General features: G+C 37.4%; 1 protein-coding gene across 1 annotated transcript; it reads left to right on the top strand.

Moving 5' to 3' along the window:
- Window positions 1-4,116: 4,116 nt before the first annotated feature.
- On the top strand, window positions 4,117-16,197 carry LOC140169436 (regucalcin-like). The gene is made up of 5 exons (XM_072192697.1): window positions 4,117-4,279; window positions 8,047-8,229; window positions 9,670-9,897; window positions 13,745-13,879; window positions 16,004-16,197. Exons 1-5 carry the CDS (start codon window positions 4,117-4,119, stop codon window positions 16,195-16,197), a joined length of 903 nt encoding a protein of 300 aa, XP_072048798.1.
- Window positions 16,198-19,398: the final 3,201 nt, after the last annotated feature.

Genomic DNA, 19,398 nt, shown 5'->3' with positions numbered 1-19,398 from the left:
CAGTGTGAATGAAGACTTCAGTATTTTAGATACGTACATATTTTTATTCTTTGACCTCTGAAATATATTCAAGGACACTAAAATCATCATCATATCTGCTTCAGAAGCGGAGATATATCTAATCATATGTGGTGGTGGCCATTTTGGCGGCCATCTTGGATTTCAGTGTAATTGAAGACATCAGTGTGTTAGATTTGTACAAATTTGAATTCTCTGACCTCTTAAACCTATTCAAAGACACTAAAATCATCATCATATCTGCTTTAGAAACGAAGATACAGCTAATTATATGTTGTGGCGGCCATTTTGGCGGCCATCTTGGATTTCAGAGTGATTGAAGACATCAGTGTGTTAGATTTGCAAACATTTGAATTCTCTGACCTCTTAAACCTATTCAAAGACACTAAAATCATCATCATATCTGCTTTAGAATCTAAGATACAGCTAATTATATGTTGTGGTAGCTATTTTGGCGGCCATCTTGGATAAAACAAATTCCCCAAGGAGGATTTCTTCGGATTTTGGATATGATGTTTTATGATGTATTCTGCTTGTCTGGTGCAAAAATCAGCTTTTTACCAATTTTTTCCGGGTCAAAATGTCCAACGACCATACTATAGTAAGATAATACAAAATAAAGCACACAGGTATGTATAATGTTTATAAGCATTCTGCCATGTAATATAAACCACACACTTTCCTTTATTAAACCCATTTTTTGTTCAAAAGTCATTCTCTAGCAATGAATGTGTTACAAGTGGACTTTTATACATACTGGATTTCAATCAATGTGTTACAAGACTCAAATCATGGAATTGGGTGATTCTTTCATACATGCTATTTTTCACATGCCCAATAGACACAGAGAATGAATTTGAGTTGTTCTTTCCTGCATATGACAGGCCTATGTATAGCAACAATTTCCCATGCTTAACTCAATTTGGCCAAAGTATGGACTTAGGTGGCTTTTGTATTCATATATTCAATTGCTTACTTCATTTAACTCTTCATTAACAAGGTTTGTCTGGCGTTCTACGTTTTTATGGGAGTATAAAATGGTGGTATCGTCTGCAAAAAGGACGAATTCGAGTAATTTAGATGCATTAGTTATATCATTGACATAGAGTATAAATAGAAGTGGCCCAAGTATGGATCCTTGCGGAACACCGCATATAATATCGTGTGATTCTGATTCATAAGAATTATAATAAACGTATTGTTTTCTGTTACTTAGATAATTTCTGAACCATTCTAACACAATACCACGAAAGCCATAGTGTTCTAATTTATGTAAGAGTATGTTATGATCGATTGTATCAAAGGCTTTTGATAAGTCCAAAAATATTCCAATAGTCGTTTCGTTTCTTTCAACTGCTGCAGTAACTTTGTCTACCATTTGCTCTATAGCCATAAATGTGGAATGTTTTGACCGAAAGCCAAATTGTTTGGGGTTAAGGATTCGCTTATTGTCAATGTAATCCGTACATCTGTTAAAACCAACCTTTCAAGAATTTTTGAAAAACACGGTAGGAGAGAAACTGGACGATAGTTTGAGAATGCCTCAGCATCATCTTTTTTGTATAATGGTATGACTTTTGCTATTTTTAATTTATCAGGAACAATCCCAGTAGATATAGACAAATTAAATATCATATTAAGAGGTTTAGCGATTTCTTTACACACTTTTTTAATGATAGATTGCCAATATTGTCATGGCCTCCACCTTTGTTTATGTCGAATTTATCAATTATTTTTACAATATCGGATTCAACAATAGGCTTCATATACATACTACTCTTTGTTCTTGTACAGGATGCATATCCCCATTTACCTACTGAGGCATACAACAACTTACATTTTGAAATTGTTGATTCAAACAATTTGATAACATAGTTATTATAATTTACAACTCTTCCAAATGAAGACCTGAGCGCAAGAAGACCGTTACTCCACTTGGCCCTTCAACATGTATACACTAAAGTTGCGTATAGTTTCGTATAATTTGGTAATGTTTTATACATGTTCAGGGGCCAAAACAAATCTTTCACAACCTTTCATGATGTTTTCACCCTGGAACATGTATTTTAATACAACATTATAAAACCCTAAGAAACTATATGTAACTCTAGTGTATACATGTTAAGGGGCCAAGTGGACTTACGGTCTTCTTGCGCTCAGATCTCCAAATGTTGTCGTCGTGTCATCTTAAGGACAAGTTCTTGTTTCTAAGAATATTTTTATACGATCACACGATTACAAATATTGCAAAATATTCAATAATATTAAGGGAACTGGAATGAGCGTTTTGAGCGTTTCGACAGCATTTCTTGTGGGACATGAGAGCACATCAGACCTACCGAATTGCATTCTGAATACGAAGAATGTCTTTCTGATATCAAATATTTTCATTTTATGAAATTCACGATATAATACAAATTTTATGACAAATTATTAAAATTTGATATTTTTCACATTTGGAGATATAACAGTCCTCGAAGTAAATTTTATAAATCTAATGATATAGTCTTAAAGTGTATGTAGCTGGGAGGAAAAGCCGACGATCAATTGAAAATTTTGACCGTTCATATTGAAGATATGGATTTATTTCCCCAAAAGACCTAATTTTTTTGGTGTTTTGGGGAAAAATCCATATCTTCAATACGAAAGGTCAAAATTTTCAATTGATCGTCGGCTTTTCATCCCACCTACATACACTTTAGGTAGAAATCATCAGATTTATAAATTTTACTTCAAGTACTGTTAAATATCAAAAATATCAAAAATATCAATTTTTAATGATTTGCCATAAAATGTGTATTAAATTGCGATTTAAAAAAATGAAAATTATTTGATATCAGAAAGACATGCTTCGTATTCAGAATGCAATCGATAGGTCTGAGGTGCTCTCATGTCCCACAAAAATACTGTCGAAACGCAATAAACGCTCATTTTGGATCCCTTAAGAATATTGCAAAATATTCAATAATATTAACCATACTCTATTTAAATGTAAAGACTTTTATAGTACATTATGGTTTGATTTTTTGTTGTCATTTTTTGAACATAGCTACAGCTCCTTTAAAATACGCACCTGGTTCACTGGTGCCGTTTAAAAAGTATTAATCAGAATGCAAAACGCATAATAACAGCAACCTTGAATAAAATGGCTACAATTTTCTTAAATTTTAATATAGTCATGTAAATCAGAAAAGAAAATTTAATTGGATTAATTTATTAAAGTAGCCTTTCCTTTATTGAATTGTATTTTTTTTACCCAGCTGCAGCTTGGCGACGTAAACAACGCATACAAACTCTGGAAAAGTTGCATAAAAATGTCGCACAGTAGCGTAAAATCATAAAGTGGGATAACATTTCTACAAATTCTGCAACTTAGTGACGCAAAGGGGCATATAAGTTATTGGTAAATTATATAAAATTCGGCAGAGGTACATGTAGATTTTATTACAAAAGATTAAACACACCGTTTATGAACTAAATGATTATATATATAATAAGTACATAAGCTATTTTGTGCAGGGACCTTTATAGTAAGGAATTCGTTAGAGGTATCTCGAACAGGATAAAAGTAAGATACTTCTACTTTTTCTATGTTCTACCAATTTCAACGACCCTTCCTAGAGTTAAAATCCAATTTCATGATTAAAATTTCAACACAATGTAATTATTTTAAAATGCAGACAATATGTGGAAACAAATAGTAAATTATAAAAAGAAAATGCTCGACAGTTCGAGATCAGCAAACAAGGTAACATGCCAGTTTTAAGAAAAATCTGAAATATTAAAATACAAAATAAAGCGTCGTGATTTATAGTGCGCTACGCCCAGGCACAACACCTAGACGTTGATTCACAACCCTCAGCACACTTTACAGCTTGTTACTGACCACTACAGCCCCATATCAGTATCACTACAGCAGATTTAGACAGAACATCAGCTGCAGATGACGACAACATGGTTGTGACGTGAACGCTTTAGCAACAGAGTTGCTAAACACAGGAAAACTATATAGGCCTAATAAGCAACAAACAATCAGTCAGAAACTACATTGACAACAGTACCAACAGCAACTCAAGACCTACGCGCTCTAGTGCTACAATGTCTATTGAAGTGATCAAGAGTACGTCACGTGGCCCAGGTGCCCTGTTAGAAGGACCACATTGGGACCCGGTCACACAGACGTTGTTATACGTGGATATTTATTCAGGGAAGGTCCATCGGTATACTCCTGCGACAGATTCTGTTGAAAATGTTGATGTAGGTACGTATTCTCGCAACTCCTAAGATTAAAAAGTTAATAATATCTAGGGGTAAGTCTAAAAAGGCCATATCTGCATTATACTTTGATCAGCTCGTAATCGACGGAAAATGTTAGGCTTTTATCACTACGCCAAAAAGGTCCATTGGTATACACCTGCGACAGATTCTGTTGAAACTGTTCATGTAGGTACGTATTTTCGCAACTCCTATAATTATCAAGTTTATAATATCTAGGGGTGAGTGTAAAAAGGCCCTATCTGCATTATACTTTGATCAGCTCGTAATCGACGGGAAATGTTTTAGCTTTTACCACTTCGCCGAAAAAGGTCAATCGGTATACGCCTGCGACAGATTCTGTTGAAACTGTTCATGTAGGTACGTATTTCTGCAACTCCTAATATTATCAAGTTTATAATATCTAGATGTTAGTGTAAAAAAGGCCCTATCTGCATTATACTTTGATCAGCTCGTAATCGACGGGAAATGTTAAGCTTTTACCACTTCGCCGAAAAAGGTCCATCGGTATACGCCTGCGACATATTCTGTTGAAACTGTTCATGTAGGTACGTAATTCTCGCAACTCTTAACTTTAAAAAGTTCATAATATCTGGGGGCTAGTGTAAAAAGGCCCTATCTGCATTATACTTTGATCAGCTCGTAATCGGCGGGAAATGTTAGGCTTTTACCACTACGCCGAAAAATAAGAGTGATATAGTAGACCTGTCTGGTGTATAATTTTGTGTGTTAAATAAAATAGGCAAAGTATAGGACTTTAATTAATAATTCGTGATACTTCTGACGAGTTCTCACAAGTCTCGAAAGGAAACATATTGATATTAATCCGGGATGTTATAAGGCCCGCTATTATTTTTTACTGAATAAAACAAACGTGAAAGAAAACTTGAAAAACATTTGCTTTTGTTCTGAAATATTTGACGATACGCAGGAGAGTTTATTTTACGCGGTGCATACTTGATGAGCGGAATTGGCTAAATTAGCGATTAAGTAAAATCGGGCATAGCGTTTGGACCTGAACTAGGAAAGTCACCAAGTAAAAATTTTCTGCTAACCAAGATATTGCTGATTCTACTGCATATAACAAAAGCAAGAATATATATAATTGCTAGTCATGAAAGTCGATTTTACGCAATGCAAGCATGCTGTGCGCGGAAATGTCAAGAGTGGCCCAACTCTTCTTCAGGCGTGAACTAGTAAAGAATGCAAGTAAAGTTTCTCTGTTAGCCAAGATGTTACTGGTTCCATTACATAAAACACTGTTGTCATGATCTGTTTTCTGAGAAGCGATATTACAATTGTATAATTTTTAATGTTACAGTTAAATCTAATGGTGGCTAAACGGCAAAAGCAATCGACTGCTGAGTAGTGTTTAAGTGCAATGCTGCCCTGTGAATATTTGACAATTAACACACAGTATATCGTAATCATCAACACATACAGGCTGAGTCAAAAAGAAGTAAACTCATGTTTGAGGGGCTGTAACTCGAGCTCTGTAAAAAATCTGCTAAAAATGAAAATACCACTGGAAAGAGCAAATTCTATACGTCCAAATGAAAACAAGAATTGTTGCAATTGCTCACAGCAAACTTAAGTTATACTCATTTGAATACAACCACCCATTTTTGTAGCTGCACACGGTCTCACTTCCCAAGTATGGGGCCTACCTATTATATTGATTGGTAAGGCGCGATATTCAAATGCAAATAAAGTTCTGTGGCAGGTGTGGTTTCGATCAATAATTCCTACATGTTAAAGGGCTTTTTTCAATATGAATTTTACCTCATTACACTACATTATAATAAAACGGGCCAAATAACAACATGGCACCACAATTTACTGTTCGGGGCGCACGTTTCTGCCGACGAAGTATCATGAAACTAAGAGTCCCACTGAAGTTCAGCGTCTTTTTCGTCTCCAATTTCCTACAGCTAACCGGGTTTCATGTAAGGGAGCGGTATATAAGAATGTGAACAAGCTCAATGTGCATGGGAAACTAAGGAACAGACAGCCGGAAGCTTCACGCAGACCACGAACGGCTAGATCACAAGTAAACATCGCTAGAGTTAGACATGCGTTACAGCAAGATCAAAGATCAGCTCAATCCTTTACCCAACATTCCCAATCAAGCTTCTGCCGGATCGTTCGTAAAGACTTGAATTGGTATCCCTACAAACTATAGTACCGTCATGGATTTTGTTGAATATTAATTAAAGGCAAAAGTTGACTTTTCAAAAATAAATCCTGTTATCACTTTGCTGATTCGTCGAAATTGAAATGGATGAAAATCAATCAGCCGTGTGCAGCTACAAAAATGGATGAAAATCAATCAGCCGTGTGCAGCTACAAAAATGGTGGTTGCATTCAAATGGGTATAACTTTAGTTTGCTGTGAGCAATTGCAACAATTCTTTTTTTTATTTAGACGTGTAGAATTTTCTCTTTCCAGTGGTATTTTTATTTTTAGCAGATTCTGTGCAGATCTTGAGTTACAGCCCCTCAAACATGAGTTTACTTCTTTTTGACTCAGCCTGTAGCAGCTCTATTGCACTTACCCACTGAGCGACGGTCGAATCCAAAATCGAATCGAAACGGATGCAGCGTCTAAGATTCTTAAAATAGACGACAACCTATAGTCCTGTTGAATGTGCTGAAGTGTGTAGCATAAGCTATCGTGTAGGGTAAAGCGGGGCATTAAGTACCATGGGGCATTAAGTAAAAAAAAAAATTGGATTTATAAAGCGCCTTTCTCCAGATCTTAGAGGACTCAAAGCGCTGTAATTTCGCTGCAATGGTGAATCATCACAATCAGATCGCATCAACTAGGTTGCTGCCGACGGCGCACACTTATCCGCATTTAGATTGTAACATCCACCAATTATCTGTGCAGCTCCCCAAATTCCATTGGGTGAAGGAAGTTTTGATAACCAAACAACTAATCACCGATTTTTGCGATACAGGAGGAAAACGGAGATCCCGGAGAGTACCACCCAATAAAATGTTGCATATTAGGGAATCCTGACCATTATTTTAAATATGCCTTGCAAGCGTGGTTTATAATAGCTACTCATTAAAATGATCAGTGCTTATGTAACACTCATGTTAGTTGCTCATCAAAGTTTGACCCAAACATCATCTTGGCAGACATCTTCAAAGTACACACTGAACTTTTAAGTATCTCGGACAAGATAGAGTACATCATTTAACATACTTTTTTCCACATGAGGTATAGATCAACAACTTTTGATAGTTTCATCCGAAAGAGGACACACTGGCAAGCATTATCAAGATTTATTTGTCTCATTAAATGATTTGAAGTAAAAAAATGTCATGTTGAAAGTGGACTTCCGACTGATGTCACCACATTCGTTGGGCCTCTTATATAGTAAATTACAGATTATGATGTGCTTATTTAAATATTGCACTAAGACCACAATTGTATAACACATTACATTAGATCTGCTTATTCGTAGTGTAAAAATAGATAGTTATAGGAAAATAGACCCTATATGTACTTTTAAAGAAAATTTGGCAATTTTATGATTTTAGCGATATCTGGTGGTCCCTAATGCCCCCGCACTATGTTCTCATTGAAATATCGGTGATTTCCCATGTATGAATCGGTTGTCCGACAACAACTTTTAAAGTGTGTGCTTATTTTATGTCATAATGGGTTTATAGTAAGTTAAATTATCCAACTTTGACATTATTATATATAACATTATTATTTGTATGTGAAATATCTTCGACACAGGCGAATTTGTGGGTGCCGTAGTACCAACAAGTTCCGGGAAAACTATAATCGCAGGACGCCATCACTATGCTTTCCTCGATTGGAAAACCGGTTCTTTGATCAAGATTGCCGAAGTTGATGCGGATAAACCGGACAACCGATTTAATGACGGAAAGTGTGACCCTATGGGAAGATTTTGGGCCGGTAAGAACACTCGCAGACAAGCAATTTTGCTCAATGCCCAAGCAGGTTGCGCATGGGCACCATGGGGGAAGGGCACGAGGGTTTGCTCCCCCTAGAGTTTCTGGGATTTTTAAAAATCATTCAATTTGGTGATACATTTTTGATCTCTACTTGGGGGCAATTTCGCCGTGCTTACTGGCTCGTCAGTAAGATAAAAAAATCCGTGCAGCGAGAATTAGAAGTATAATGAAAAGTTATAATGTAGAAATGATATTATTCTAGTAATTTTCCTCTTAAAACGATACTTTATTTTAATCCAACCAAAAAAGTCCTTACAAAGCCTCTGGAATAGTCGAAGTTTTCTGGCGACGCCGATAGATGCTCCGCTTCTCCCTCTATCTTACTTCGGGAATGCATTGGAACGATAGCGCGAGCAGAGGGGTACCGAAGGTTGGGGTTGGTAACTGGCCAAAGTTGCCTCTGGCTCAAAATACTGGGACAAAAATTGACCAAATATTGTAATGTGCATCATAGGTAGTGGAATGGGGGAGTATAGTTTTTGTTTCTGGCGTATGTGATGGCGGTGGTCCCGGGGAGGTCGGTTTGTAATCCATTAAGAAATATGTAGGGAGACTGGTACTAGACTAAGAGCTTGCAGGCCTCCCAAAACACATTCCAGATGTTTCCCAATTTAAAGAGTGGCACTAATAATAAGCGCCTAGGGATCAATCAAAAGTCAACACATGGGTCACATCTCAAACTTACTCAAAAAAGTATTCTTCTTATCGCAAGGATTCTCATCTCAAGGATTCAAAAAAATTTGATCCATCTGCGACGTACCATTCTTGAGTTATAAGCAAAAGGGTTAAAACTGGATGGTGGTAGGTTTTTATTTGGCCAGACAGGAGTTAAAAACTACAAGTGTATTAAAGTGGTATCAAAATGCTTCGTCGTCTAAATACAAGTCAAATAAAGGAATATCTGTCACCATCTAGGATATTTCGCAACCTGGGGGACATCACAAAAACGTCGGGTTTTGGCAGTAACGAAGCATTCAAGACAGATAAACTATTGCTTATTTGACTTTACATGACGAACAATTTAGGTCTAGATTGCTTTAACGTGATACAATTAAGAGTGAATGTAGCAGGAATAACGCGCAACTTTTAACTAGCAGTTAGTTAGCTTACGGATTTGTGATGCATGTCACGATTTCATCGAAGTGAAATTCGCTGGACCTATCCAGAATGTATATAAATGGGTACGAGAAACTTACAGCAGTGCGGTTCCAACATCGATCATTTTAAGCACTGATTTTAGTTATCACTCATTGGATTTTGAATCTCGTTACCCAATCGTGCCCGGTTAAAATAGCACTGCCTCTGTAGCGCACTACAAATCACTGCCCCTTTTATGTAAATTCACGTCTCTGTCATTTTACCTTCCCTATTTCTATAACAGGTACATTGGGAGAGTCGGGAGAATCACCAGACAAGGCAGTCCCAGTGAAACCAAAGCAAGGGTCATTATTTTGTCTTCATTCAGACCACACTGTCACAAAACATGTCGAGAATGTTGACATATCTAACGGACTGGCGTGGACTTCTGACCATAAGACTATGTATTACATCGACTCGATAGCTGGTGGTGTCGACGCGTTTGATTATAACAACACAACAGGTGCTCTGAGTGAGTATTCTGCCAATGGTTGGTTCACGGTTGTTCTCAGCTACGCAAAACTATTACAAATCCCGCTGGTCTGCTATCTTAATAATGAGGTCAGTTATCGATCGTTTATGAATAATTCATACTCGAACGTGACCGCTTGATCATGTAAAGGTTGATAAATTTTGCTAATGTTGCCTGTTAAATGCGAGTAACACGCTTGAATGCACGCTTGAATGCACTCCCCCTTCGGAGCTCGTGCATTAGGCCCGTGAAAGTCATCGTTCATAGTTCAATTAAAGTAGAAAAGGTTCTTTTTCAGATCCAATTATTCTGGTACTTACTCAGAAATATTTCAATTCCTATCAGGAATCTTGATCACTCTGTTGTGGTGTTTCTAGATGTTTGGTGAAACGGCAACACTGTTTGGTCTTGATGACGTTTCCAAACTTCCTGGTTGCCGTTTATTGATGAGTTGATCGTAGATCTTGTCTAGTTTGTAAGCCCCCTCGTCTTTGTTCATGGTGTTATGCCCCTACTTCTTATCCAGATTGCCTCCTTCAGCCAGCGTGTTGTTTTGTCTGCTTCTTGGTCAATGATCTGTGCCTCCTCCCACCCAATTACGTGATTTTTTGCTGCTACATGTTCTGCTATTGCTGATTGATGAATTTCAGATGTTGAGACTTTTCTTTGAGCCCTAGTAAAGCTTTTTGCACTCACTTTCTCAGTTTCTGTTTTATGTTCTGAAAGTCTTGTACCGAACAAGCGACCAGTTTCACCAATATATGTTTTGGGACAGTTTTGGCACGGTATTTCGTAAATAGCCTCTGCTGTCTGCAATAGGTCGCGTTTGTCCTTAGGGTGTACAAGTAGGTTTCGTAGTGTGCGGTGGGGTTTGAAACAAGTGGAAAACCCGTGTTTCTTGAAAACCCTGGAAACACGTTCTGACAATCCCTCAACATAGGGAATGACCACAAAACCTTTGTTCTTTTCTTTACTGTCATTGGAAAGCTTTCTCTTTGGTTTTGGATTCTCTTTTTCTTCTTTCACCTTGTTGATGGTCCATGCTGGGTATCCGCACGTTGCGAGTGCTTGTTTGATGTGCGACTCCTCTTTTTGCCGGTCTTCTGACTCGGTGACTATACTATCCTTCCTGTCGAGCAGGGTTCGCACTACGCCTAACTTCTGATGAAGTGGGTGGTGGGATTGGAACTGTAAGTATTGGTCTGTGTGAGTCGGTTTCCTGTATATGCAGAGCTTGGTCGTGCCGTCGGGTTTCTTGATGATGAGAGTATCTAGGAATGGTATGCTGCCATCCGATTCCTCCTCGTACGTGAACTTGATACTTCCTGTTGGATCCACTTGGTTGAGATGTTCTGTTAAATTATCCACTTCCCCACGCTTGATGATCTCTAGTACGTCGTCTACGTACCTCTTCCAGAGCGTCGGCTTACAATTGAGCGGTGCTGTTGCAATGGCTTCCTCTTCCAACCATTCCATAAAGAGATCTACGGCGATCGGACTCAGAGGACTGCCCATAGCCATGCCTTTCTTCTGTTGGTATATGCTGACTAGTTCCATGAGATCATCAACATTGAGAAGTGTCCTTTTTTTTGAGATCAGGATCTTGCTCCAACTTCCGACGAATAATGTCTAAAGTGATCTCAATCGGAGTGTTGGTGAGAAGGGACACCACGTCATGAGAAATGAGGCATTCGTCTTCCTTGATGGTTACTTCCCCTAAATCGTCTGCTAACTGCTTTGAGTTAAGCACATGGTGACAAGAAGTGCCTACTATAGGGCTTATGATGTCCGCCAAAGATCGGGATACATTGTACCCGATCGAGCATGTATAGTCGATTATGGGACGAAGTGGGGTATCCTTCTTGTGGATTTTAGGGCTGCCGTAAATCCGAGGGACAATTTCAGCAGTGGGATACAGATATTTTTTGTCCGCACTATTTATCTTACCCTCTTTCTCAAGTCTGCTGAGTATAGTCACCAACTGCTTTTTATATTTTGGTGTGGGATCTTTGTCAAGTTTAACATATACACTGGTGTCATTCAACATGTCAGATAACTTGGTCTAGACAAGATCTACGATCAACTCATCAATAAACGGCAACCAGGAAGTTTGGAAACGTCATCAAGACCAAACAGTGTTGCCGTTTCATCAAACATCTAGAAACACCACAACAGAGTGATCAAGATTCCTGATAGGAATTGAAATATTTCTGAGTAAGTACCAGAATAATTGGATCTGAAAAAGAACCTTTTCTACTTTAATTGAACTATGAACGATCCTGATGAATCTGTTTCAAGACTCATACATGTGATTTATAAACATGTTTTTTTATATGGGTAGGAACTAGAAAAGTTAGAAAAGAGCCTGGTTTTGCTTCCAAGTTAAGAATTTGTATGTTTTACAAACAAAAGTATATGTTTCCAATTGAATATATGAATACAAAAACCACCTAAGTCCATACTTGAACCAAATTGAGTTAAGCATGGGAAAGTGTTGCTTTACATAGGCCTGCCATATGTATGAAAGAACAACTCAAATTCATCCTCTGTGTCTATTGAGCATGTGAAAAATAGCATGTATGAAAGAATCACCCAATTCCATGATTTGAGTCTTGTAACACATTGATTAAAACCCAGTATGTATAAAAGTCCACTTGTAACACATTCATTGCTAGAGAGTGACTTTTGAAAAAAAATGGGTTTAATAAAAGAAAGTGTGTGGTTTATATTACATGGCAGAATGCTTATCAACATTATACATACCTGTGCGCTTTATTTTGTATTATCTTACTAGTGGTAATCTCATTCTAACATTGTTGTCTTTGTATATGATTCAAACAACCACCTAAGTCCAAAATTTAAAATGAACCCCACGAAGTCCCTGAAATGCTAATCGTCATACTTAAAACAGGTTAATCCACTCATTTGCACGTAAAACTTACCATATTGACCAGGTAAATCTAACTGAAGGAATTAAAATGATACACAGGTTTTTCTCTCAAAATCACTTCCCATGGACTTAGGTGGCTTTTGTATTCATGTATTCAATTACTAAAACGGGTGAAAACACTGATGATACTTTGAAAATAATGAATTATTTTGGCATTTTTGACAATTTGACGCGGGTATTTTTGGTGTCCAAAAAGTGACGCGGGCGGGGGACGATAAACTCGGAATCGACTTTCACGCGCCTTAAACGCAACAACATCTCAGTACGCGTGCATTATTCTGTACAATTTCACTAGTCCCAACAAGTGATACGCATTTATTAACCTATAATCAAAACACAACATCCGATGACTTCTGTCACAATTTCCATGCACCATTTACACGTTTTATTTTCATAATGATTATTAAAATTGTCTGCAAGCTGACTACAGTGAAAATAAACCAAGCAATATCATATTATTAATTCATGTCCATTAAGGTTAGCAACTATTTTAAACTGTTGCAAGTTGGTAGTTCACAGCATCTTGCGAATGGTAGGGAGCTTTGGCAAAAATTGCATTGGAGTGCGTAGAATAATTCAAATATCACAGATATACTTTGGTAGGTCCTGTGGTTCTTGAGTTATGTTATGAAGTCCATGGGCCCGAGGGTTCAGGGGCCCCGAGCACAAAAATAAGGGCTGATAATGGAGAGCATGGCCGGATTTACCAATGGGCCAGATGGGCCCTGGTCCAGGGCCCCCAAAATTGCTTTGTATAATTAACTTTGGCAAAACAGGAAAAGTGTTATTTTTCAATAATATATTTATTTTGATAATGCAAATCGATTTTTTTTTTTTTTTGCTTCGACCAACAATACCTAGTCTACCCTTAAAACTTAAGTATTTTATCGCTGACAGGTAGCCGTCGACGGGTAATTAAGGTGCCATTTGAGGAGGAGAGTTTACCAGACGGGATGGCAATTGATGAGGAAGGCATGTTATGGGTCGCAAGCTATGGCAAATCAAGGATTAATAGGTATAACCCGGCAACAGGTGAGACAGGCCTGACGAGGATATGGGGAGGGCTGGGGTAAATAGAGGTAGCTAGAAGCAGGGGAGTTTTCACTAAATTAACGGTGTTTTTTTTTCAACGAATTATAACGAATTCATTTGGTTTGCAATCTACAAAGTAAGGCATGCTATCGATCGGTTATGAATAATAACTCTTACTCGGCCATTGTATTGAGGTCGCCAAATAAATGTGTTATAGTGTATCGAATCTTACCTATTGAAGAGAGTAAAAAAACCCTCTAGCAATGTCACGGGATACCGAAAACTATGATCCCAACAGGTAACAGTGATTTGTTTTTCAAGGTAAATTCGTGACATGTATAAGATATGAAATACAAGCATTTTGGTCACAAACCCTTTGACACCTCACATGACCTTCATCATGGGCCCATATTGGTCTGGTTGTTCGTATTAATTTTGTGTTCTTGATTGATAAAAATGATCGATCTGCACCAACCACACCACCAGACAATTTGGCCTGTCAACATGAATTTTTGTCTTTGTTTAAAAAAAAAAGTATGTACAGAATAGAACTATACTATTGACATTTCATTCCTGTATAATAATACTTGTAGAATAATGGCACTGTTTTGGGATTTTTGGGTGGGTGGGTCGGTCAAAAAAATCTATATATCTTTTAATGACTCAGTACTGTATAAGCCTGTAGGCAATGCACATTGGTCATGTGGAAAGATTCCATTAGAACGACTGCATTCTTGCAGGCATAAGACACCAAGTGTCCCTTAGCAGTGATCTAGAGGGTCTATACTAGCTCCCCCATACCAGCAAAGCTCGTTATTAAGAAGACTTGAGACAATTAAGGTATGGTTTGATGACCACTGCAAACAAGCAGCAATCACGAAGTGCCTATAACAGCAAGTTGAGGAAAGAACTTTCAGATGGCAGCCTCAGCAGCAAGAAATGGTGGAACAATGTTTACACCTTATCTGGTAAGTCCACCAGAGTTGATATACCAGTGCTTAAGGATGGCCGTCAAGTCTACACTACATCAAAAGACAAAGCTGAAAAATTCTGCCAAACCTTTGCCGCTAAATGTCAGCTTGCCAGCGCAGAAGAATATGCTCCTGAAGTTCAGCACTCAGCAACGTGCTCAATGAAAAAGATAGCCTTCCAGGACAAATATGGCAAGAAGCTTCTAAGGAATCTCCAACCAGATAAAGCTACTGGTCCTGATGAAATCCCTGCAAGAGTCCTTTCTTATACAAGTCCCGGCCAACACCCAGCTCACCCCGGGATAAATTGTGAGCCAAATCCCGGGTCACATGATGTCAAGTCCCGGACCATCCCTGGGTACCCACTGGCCGGGAACGCAATTGACAGGTACATACAAGTTTAGTGTGAATTATTTATAACCCATCGATAGATAAACCAACGGAATTCGTCATAGGTTTGCGTTTCTAAAAAGAACAACCGTGAACCGCGGTTTAAGCTTATTAGTTTTAATATCCAATGGTGTAAAAACAACCATACTACTACGAAATAAACTACAACACTACTACGAAATAAACTACAACAGAGGGCACTACCACTCTGCACTATTTAAGTGCTCAATAGTAGCACTTTACGGCATACTGTACATGTTGTACAGTGCTCATTATCAGCACTTCAAATAGTAGGGAAACTACAATCCGGGTCATAAATAGTTGGAACACTTGTGTCAAAGTAGGACTGTTTGAAACCACATTTCTTCCAACTCTTCCCTAGGGGTGCATGACCAAAAAAATACCATTATTGATCGAGGGAATGGCCCTCGAGTGGGCGGCATATTTGAGTACCCATGTTAAAGTGTTCCAACAATATGACCGGGATTGTAAAAAGGACATGAGCAGAACAAAATGTTGTTGTTTTAAGTCGAGATGATGAACAAAGGACTAGCCTGAAGTAATGCATGTACCGTACTTAGTATATCAGTGCATATCTTTGATCATGTTAAAAAAACCTATGTCATCCTTTTGACAACGTGTACTGGCCCATATACTACGTTTGATCAAAAGGAGGTAGGCTAAACATTAATAACTTTGTTTTACTATAATCAATTAATAAAATTTATAGCTTTTGACCGAAATCATATTGTTCTTAATCCAGGAAAAAAACTTCAAATGTTAACATTTCCGGCAACGAACGTCACATCGTGTTGCTTTGGAGGACCCAACTATGATATCCTCTATGTCACAACTTCAAGTTTCCAGTTGACCTTTGACCAGCCTTTAGCTGGTTCTATATTTGCTGTTAAGGATTTAGGGGTCAAAGGTCTTCCCGCAAATGTATACCAGGATTGATACCCAGCAAACACAAAAACGTTTTAAAAACGTTTTAAATAAGTTATATTTTGGCTTTTGGTTTAGGTAAAAACGTTTTAATAACATTAAAATGTTGGGTTATATAAAGGTCATGATAACGTTTTAAAACGTTTTGTATGAAAACACACTACAACAATATTTTTAAATGTTTTCAAAAAATGTTATTGTAAACTATTTTTGCAAACATTTTTGCCAAATATTTTGTCAATACTTAAATAACATTATGTTAAAATATTTGAACCCAGCAAACACAGAAACGTTCTTAAAATGTTTTTTTTTAAACCTTTTAATAACATTTAAATGGTCATGAAAAAGTTTTTAAAACGTTATTGAAAATATTTTGGGCAAACATTTTTCGCAAACTATTTTTTCAACCCCAAAATAACATTCTGTTTAGAATGTTTTGTATGAAGTTTTCAAGAATGTTTTTGGAATGTTATTAAAACGTTTGTATACCCTTTATATAACCAGACATTTTTAAACGTTTTCTGTAAAACATTTTTGTTTGCTGAGCAGTAGATTATCAAAAATGTTTTTAAGGTTATGAAAACGTTTTATACTCTTAATATACCATTTATATAACCCGACATTTAAACGTTTTCTGACAACCTTTTATAACCTTTTGCGAACGATGTCGAAAACGTTTTGTGTTTGCTGGGTATTTACCAGACTCCTCTATGACCAGTGGCGATCTCCATATTTAACTTGCAAAGGATTTGGATGGTAGTCCAGTGGTATTTAATATTTTCGGGATGCGTTAAATTGGATTCACGGTATTATAATTTCAGTTGGAGCAAACAGTGGATGGACGCACAGTAACAATAATGTGTGAGGCCTTTGATTCCCAAATGAGAATGCATATTGTTAACCAGCATTTTTGTGGTAAATAATGACTTGTTGATGGTACAACTCATTGTTGCTAATGTCAAACTTGTCAAAGTATAAATTGTGCTTGTATCACACAAGTAAATGAGAAACTTGTAGTTGTGGACTTAACACGGTTTGGAAATAAGCTCTTCATATATAGACGCTGATATAAATTATAAACAACTTGAGAAATCGAAACTCATATCTTTTGCAAATGTTTTGTAAATGTTTTGTCAACAATCGGTTACAAGTATTTAAGGGTTGACTAAGTATTGTTGCTCGAGGCAGCCAAAAACATTGATTTTCATTATCTAAATCAACATACATGTATTATTGAAGAATAACACATTGATGTTTTGCAGAAGTATAACTTACAAATCATATACTTTGAAATGTTGCTTGATTTGTTGTAGTTAAGGGTATGATATTGTTGTATCTCACCAACTTCAGCTGTGTAACTTACCTAAAAAGTGGCTCTTTTAATTAAAAATACAATAAATCGAGAGCTTAGAGCCAGAATTAGCTATGTCCACAATTACATGTTACTCATTTCGGCAACAAATGGATGGTTAATTCTGCCCTCCATAATAAATGCAAGTGACTTTGGGGTATAAGCATGGTATATCATGTTTACGTATGAATGTGACCTTCAGTCCCCGACATTGCCCTTATGAACTCTCACCCTCCTGATATAATTAAAGACAGAGATAAAAACAATTTATCGCGTCTGATGTCACTGTCAATTACGATCCTTGATTGGTTTACACAGGTTAATCAGCGCGTAAAAGGAAGACCAATCTATCTGGTGCTGATCGGAGAAAAGGAATAGCAGCAAATGGGGATAAATTACGTACTTTTACAAGGCAAAAAGCAGCATTTCTAGGCATTGTGGACATGGTGCCTTCACCAAAAAAAGTTTCCTACTATAAAGACCTAACTTTTGAGATGGTTTGCATGTCGAAAGGTGCAAAATTAACAATAAGACGCCCGGTTATAAATCCGCGTTCAGCAAGTCATCATCACGACACTTGTAAACAAACCGTGCTCGAGTTTGATTGACAGATGACGTCAGACGCGATAAATTGTCTTTATCTTTGTCTTTCATTATAGTAGCTCAGTGGGGGCATTTGGTGGAGGTGACTGATACGTATGTAGGGCTGTTCAAAGCCTATTTAGTGATTTCATCCAGAGAAGGTAAAAATCAGCCAAATTCAGATATTAGCACCTTTCCCGGGCACTTTTGTTAGTGTTGATGTACAAAACGTGGTTAAGCTAAAAATTATTACATGAATCTGTTGGGCCAGTAAAATCAGCTGAAAAGGTAAAAAAATGCAACATGGATTTTGGCTGCCATTTTGTCACCTAATTCCCACATGGACACTCATATTCTGAAAATAGAATTCATGTTGCAATTATTTGGAGATTTTGGGGCTGATTTTTACTGGCCTGTGTAGTTTCTCTACTTAGTTTCTCTACTTAGTAGAGAAACTAGCTACATGCATTTTTTATGGGGGTTCAAATTTGCTTTTCTCGATTCTTGCCAAACCGTTTAAAAAAAGACCAGTCTTTCAGCATCGCTATCACCTAGAAAACATGATTTGTTCCCCCCCCCCCCCCAACACACCCCCACACTTTTTTTCATTCGATCTATCATTATCCTGACTTTCATTATATATATTCATTACTGATGATGCTGCCGAATAGACTTTTGAATTAGTAGGCCTACAGCTGTAGATCTTATATAATTGAAGTGCTCCCCCGTAGTAGTCTTGTTATTCTATTGAATAACACGATAATGACAAGTTTATGTTTTTTACATGTTTTGACACGTAAAAAAAAAGATTTCTTGAGACCTCAATGGGACGTTATAAGCTCCATTGCAAAGTAAAAGCAGACCTAGTCTAGGTGTGCCAGGGTGTGAGGGGTCTGGGTTGTGTTTATAGGGGTGGGGTGTGGTAGGCACTTAACAGCTACCTATAGTATCATTCAACACAATCTGACACTGTTACGGCTTGAAATTTGAAGGCAACGGGACTTGAGATGCTCTTAGGAGCAACTTTTACCACCTGATGAACAATCTCAAATGCTCTACCTCTTATATCAACATGACAGCATAGATTATAGAAATGAATTCCATCTTTTAAGGGGGTACTACACCCCTGTGGTAAACTTTCTCAAAAAATAATAACACACTGGTAACAAAAGTTATGTATATTATTGGGGCAAGGAATCCAATTACTACACTAATATTCCAGTGACTCAAGACAAGCAGTTCAGTATATATGATAGGAAATGAGGTACATCCTAGCGGTA

The sequence above is a fragment of the Amphiura filiformis genome, chromosome 14, assembly GCF_039555335.1.
Source record: "Amphiura filiformis chromosome 14, Afil_fr2py, whole genome shotgun sequence".
Classification (NCBI taxonomy): domain Eukaryota; kingdom Metazoa; phylum Echinodermata; class Ophiuroidea; order Amphilepidida; family Amphiuridae; genus Amphiura; species Amphiura filiformis.
The sequence above is the reverse complement of the archived record's forward strand: the minus strand, read 5'-3'. Positions and strand labels throughout refer to the sequence as shown.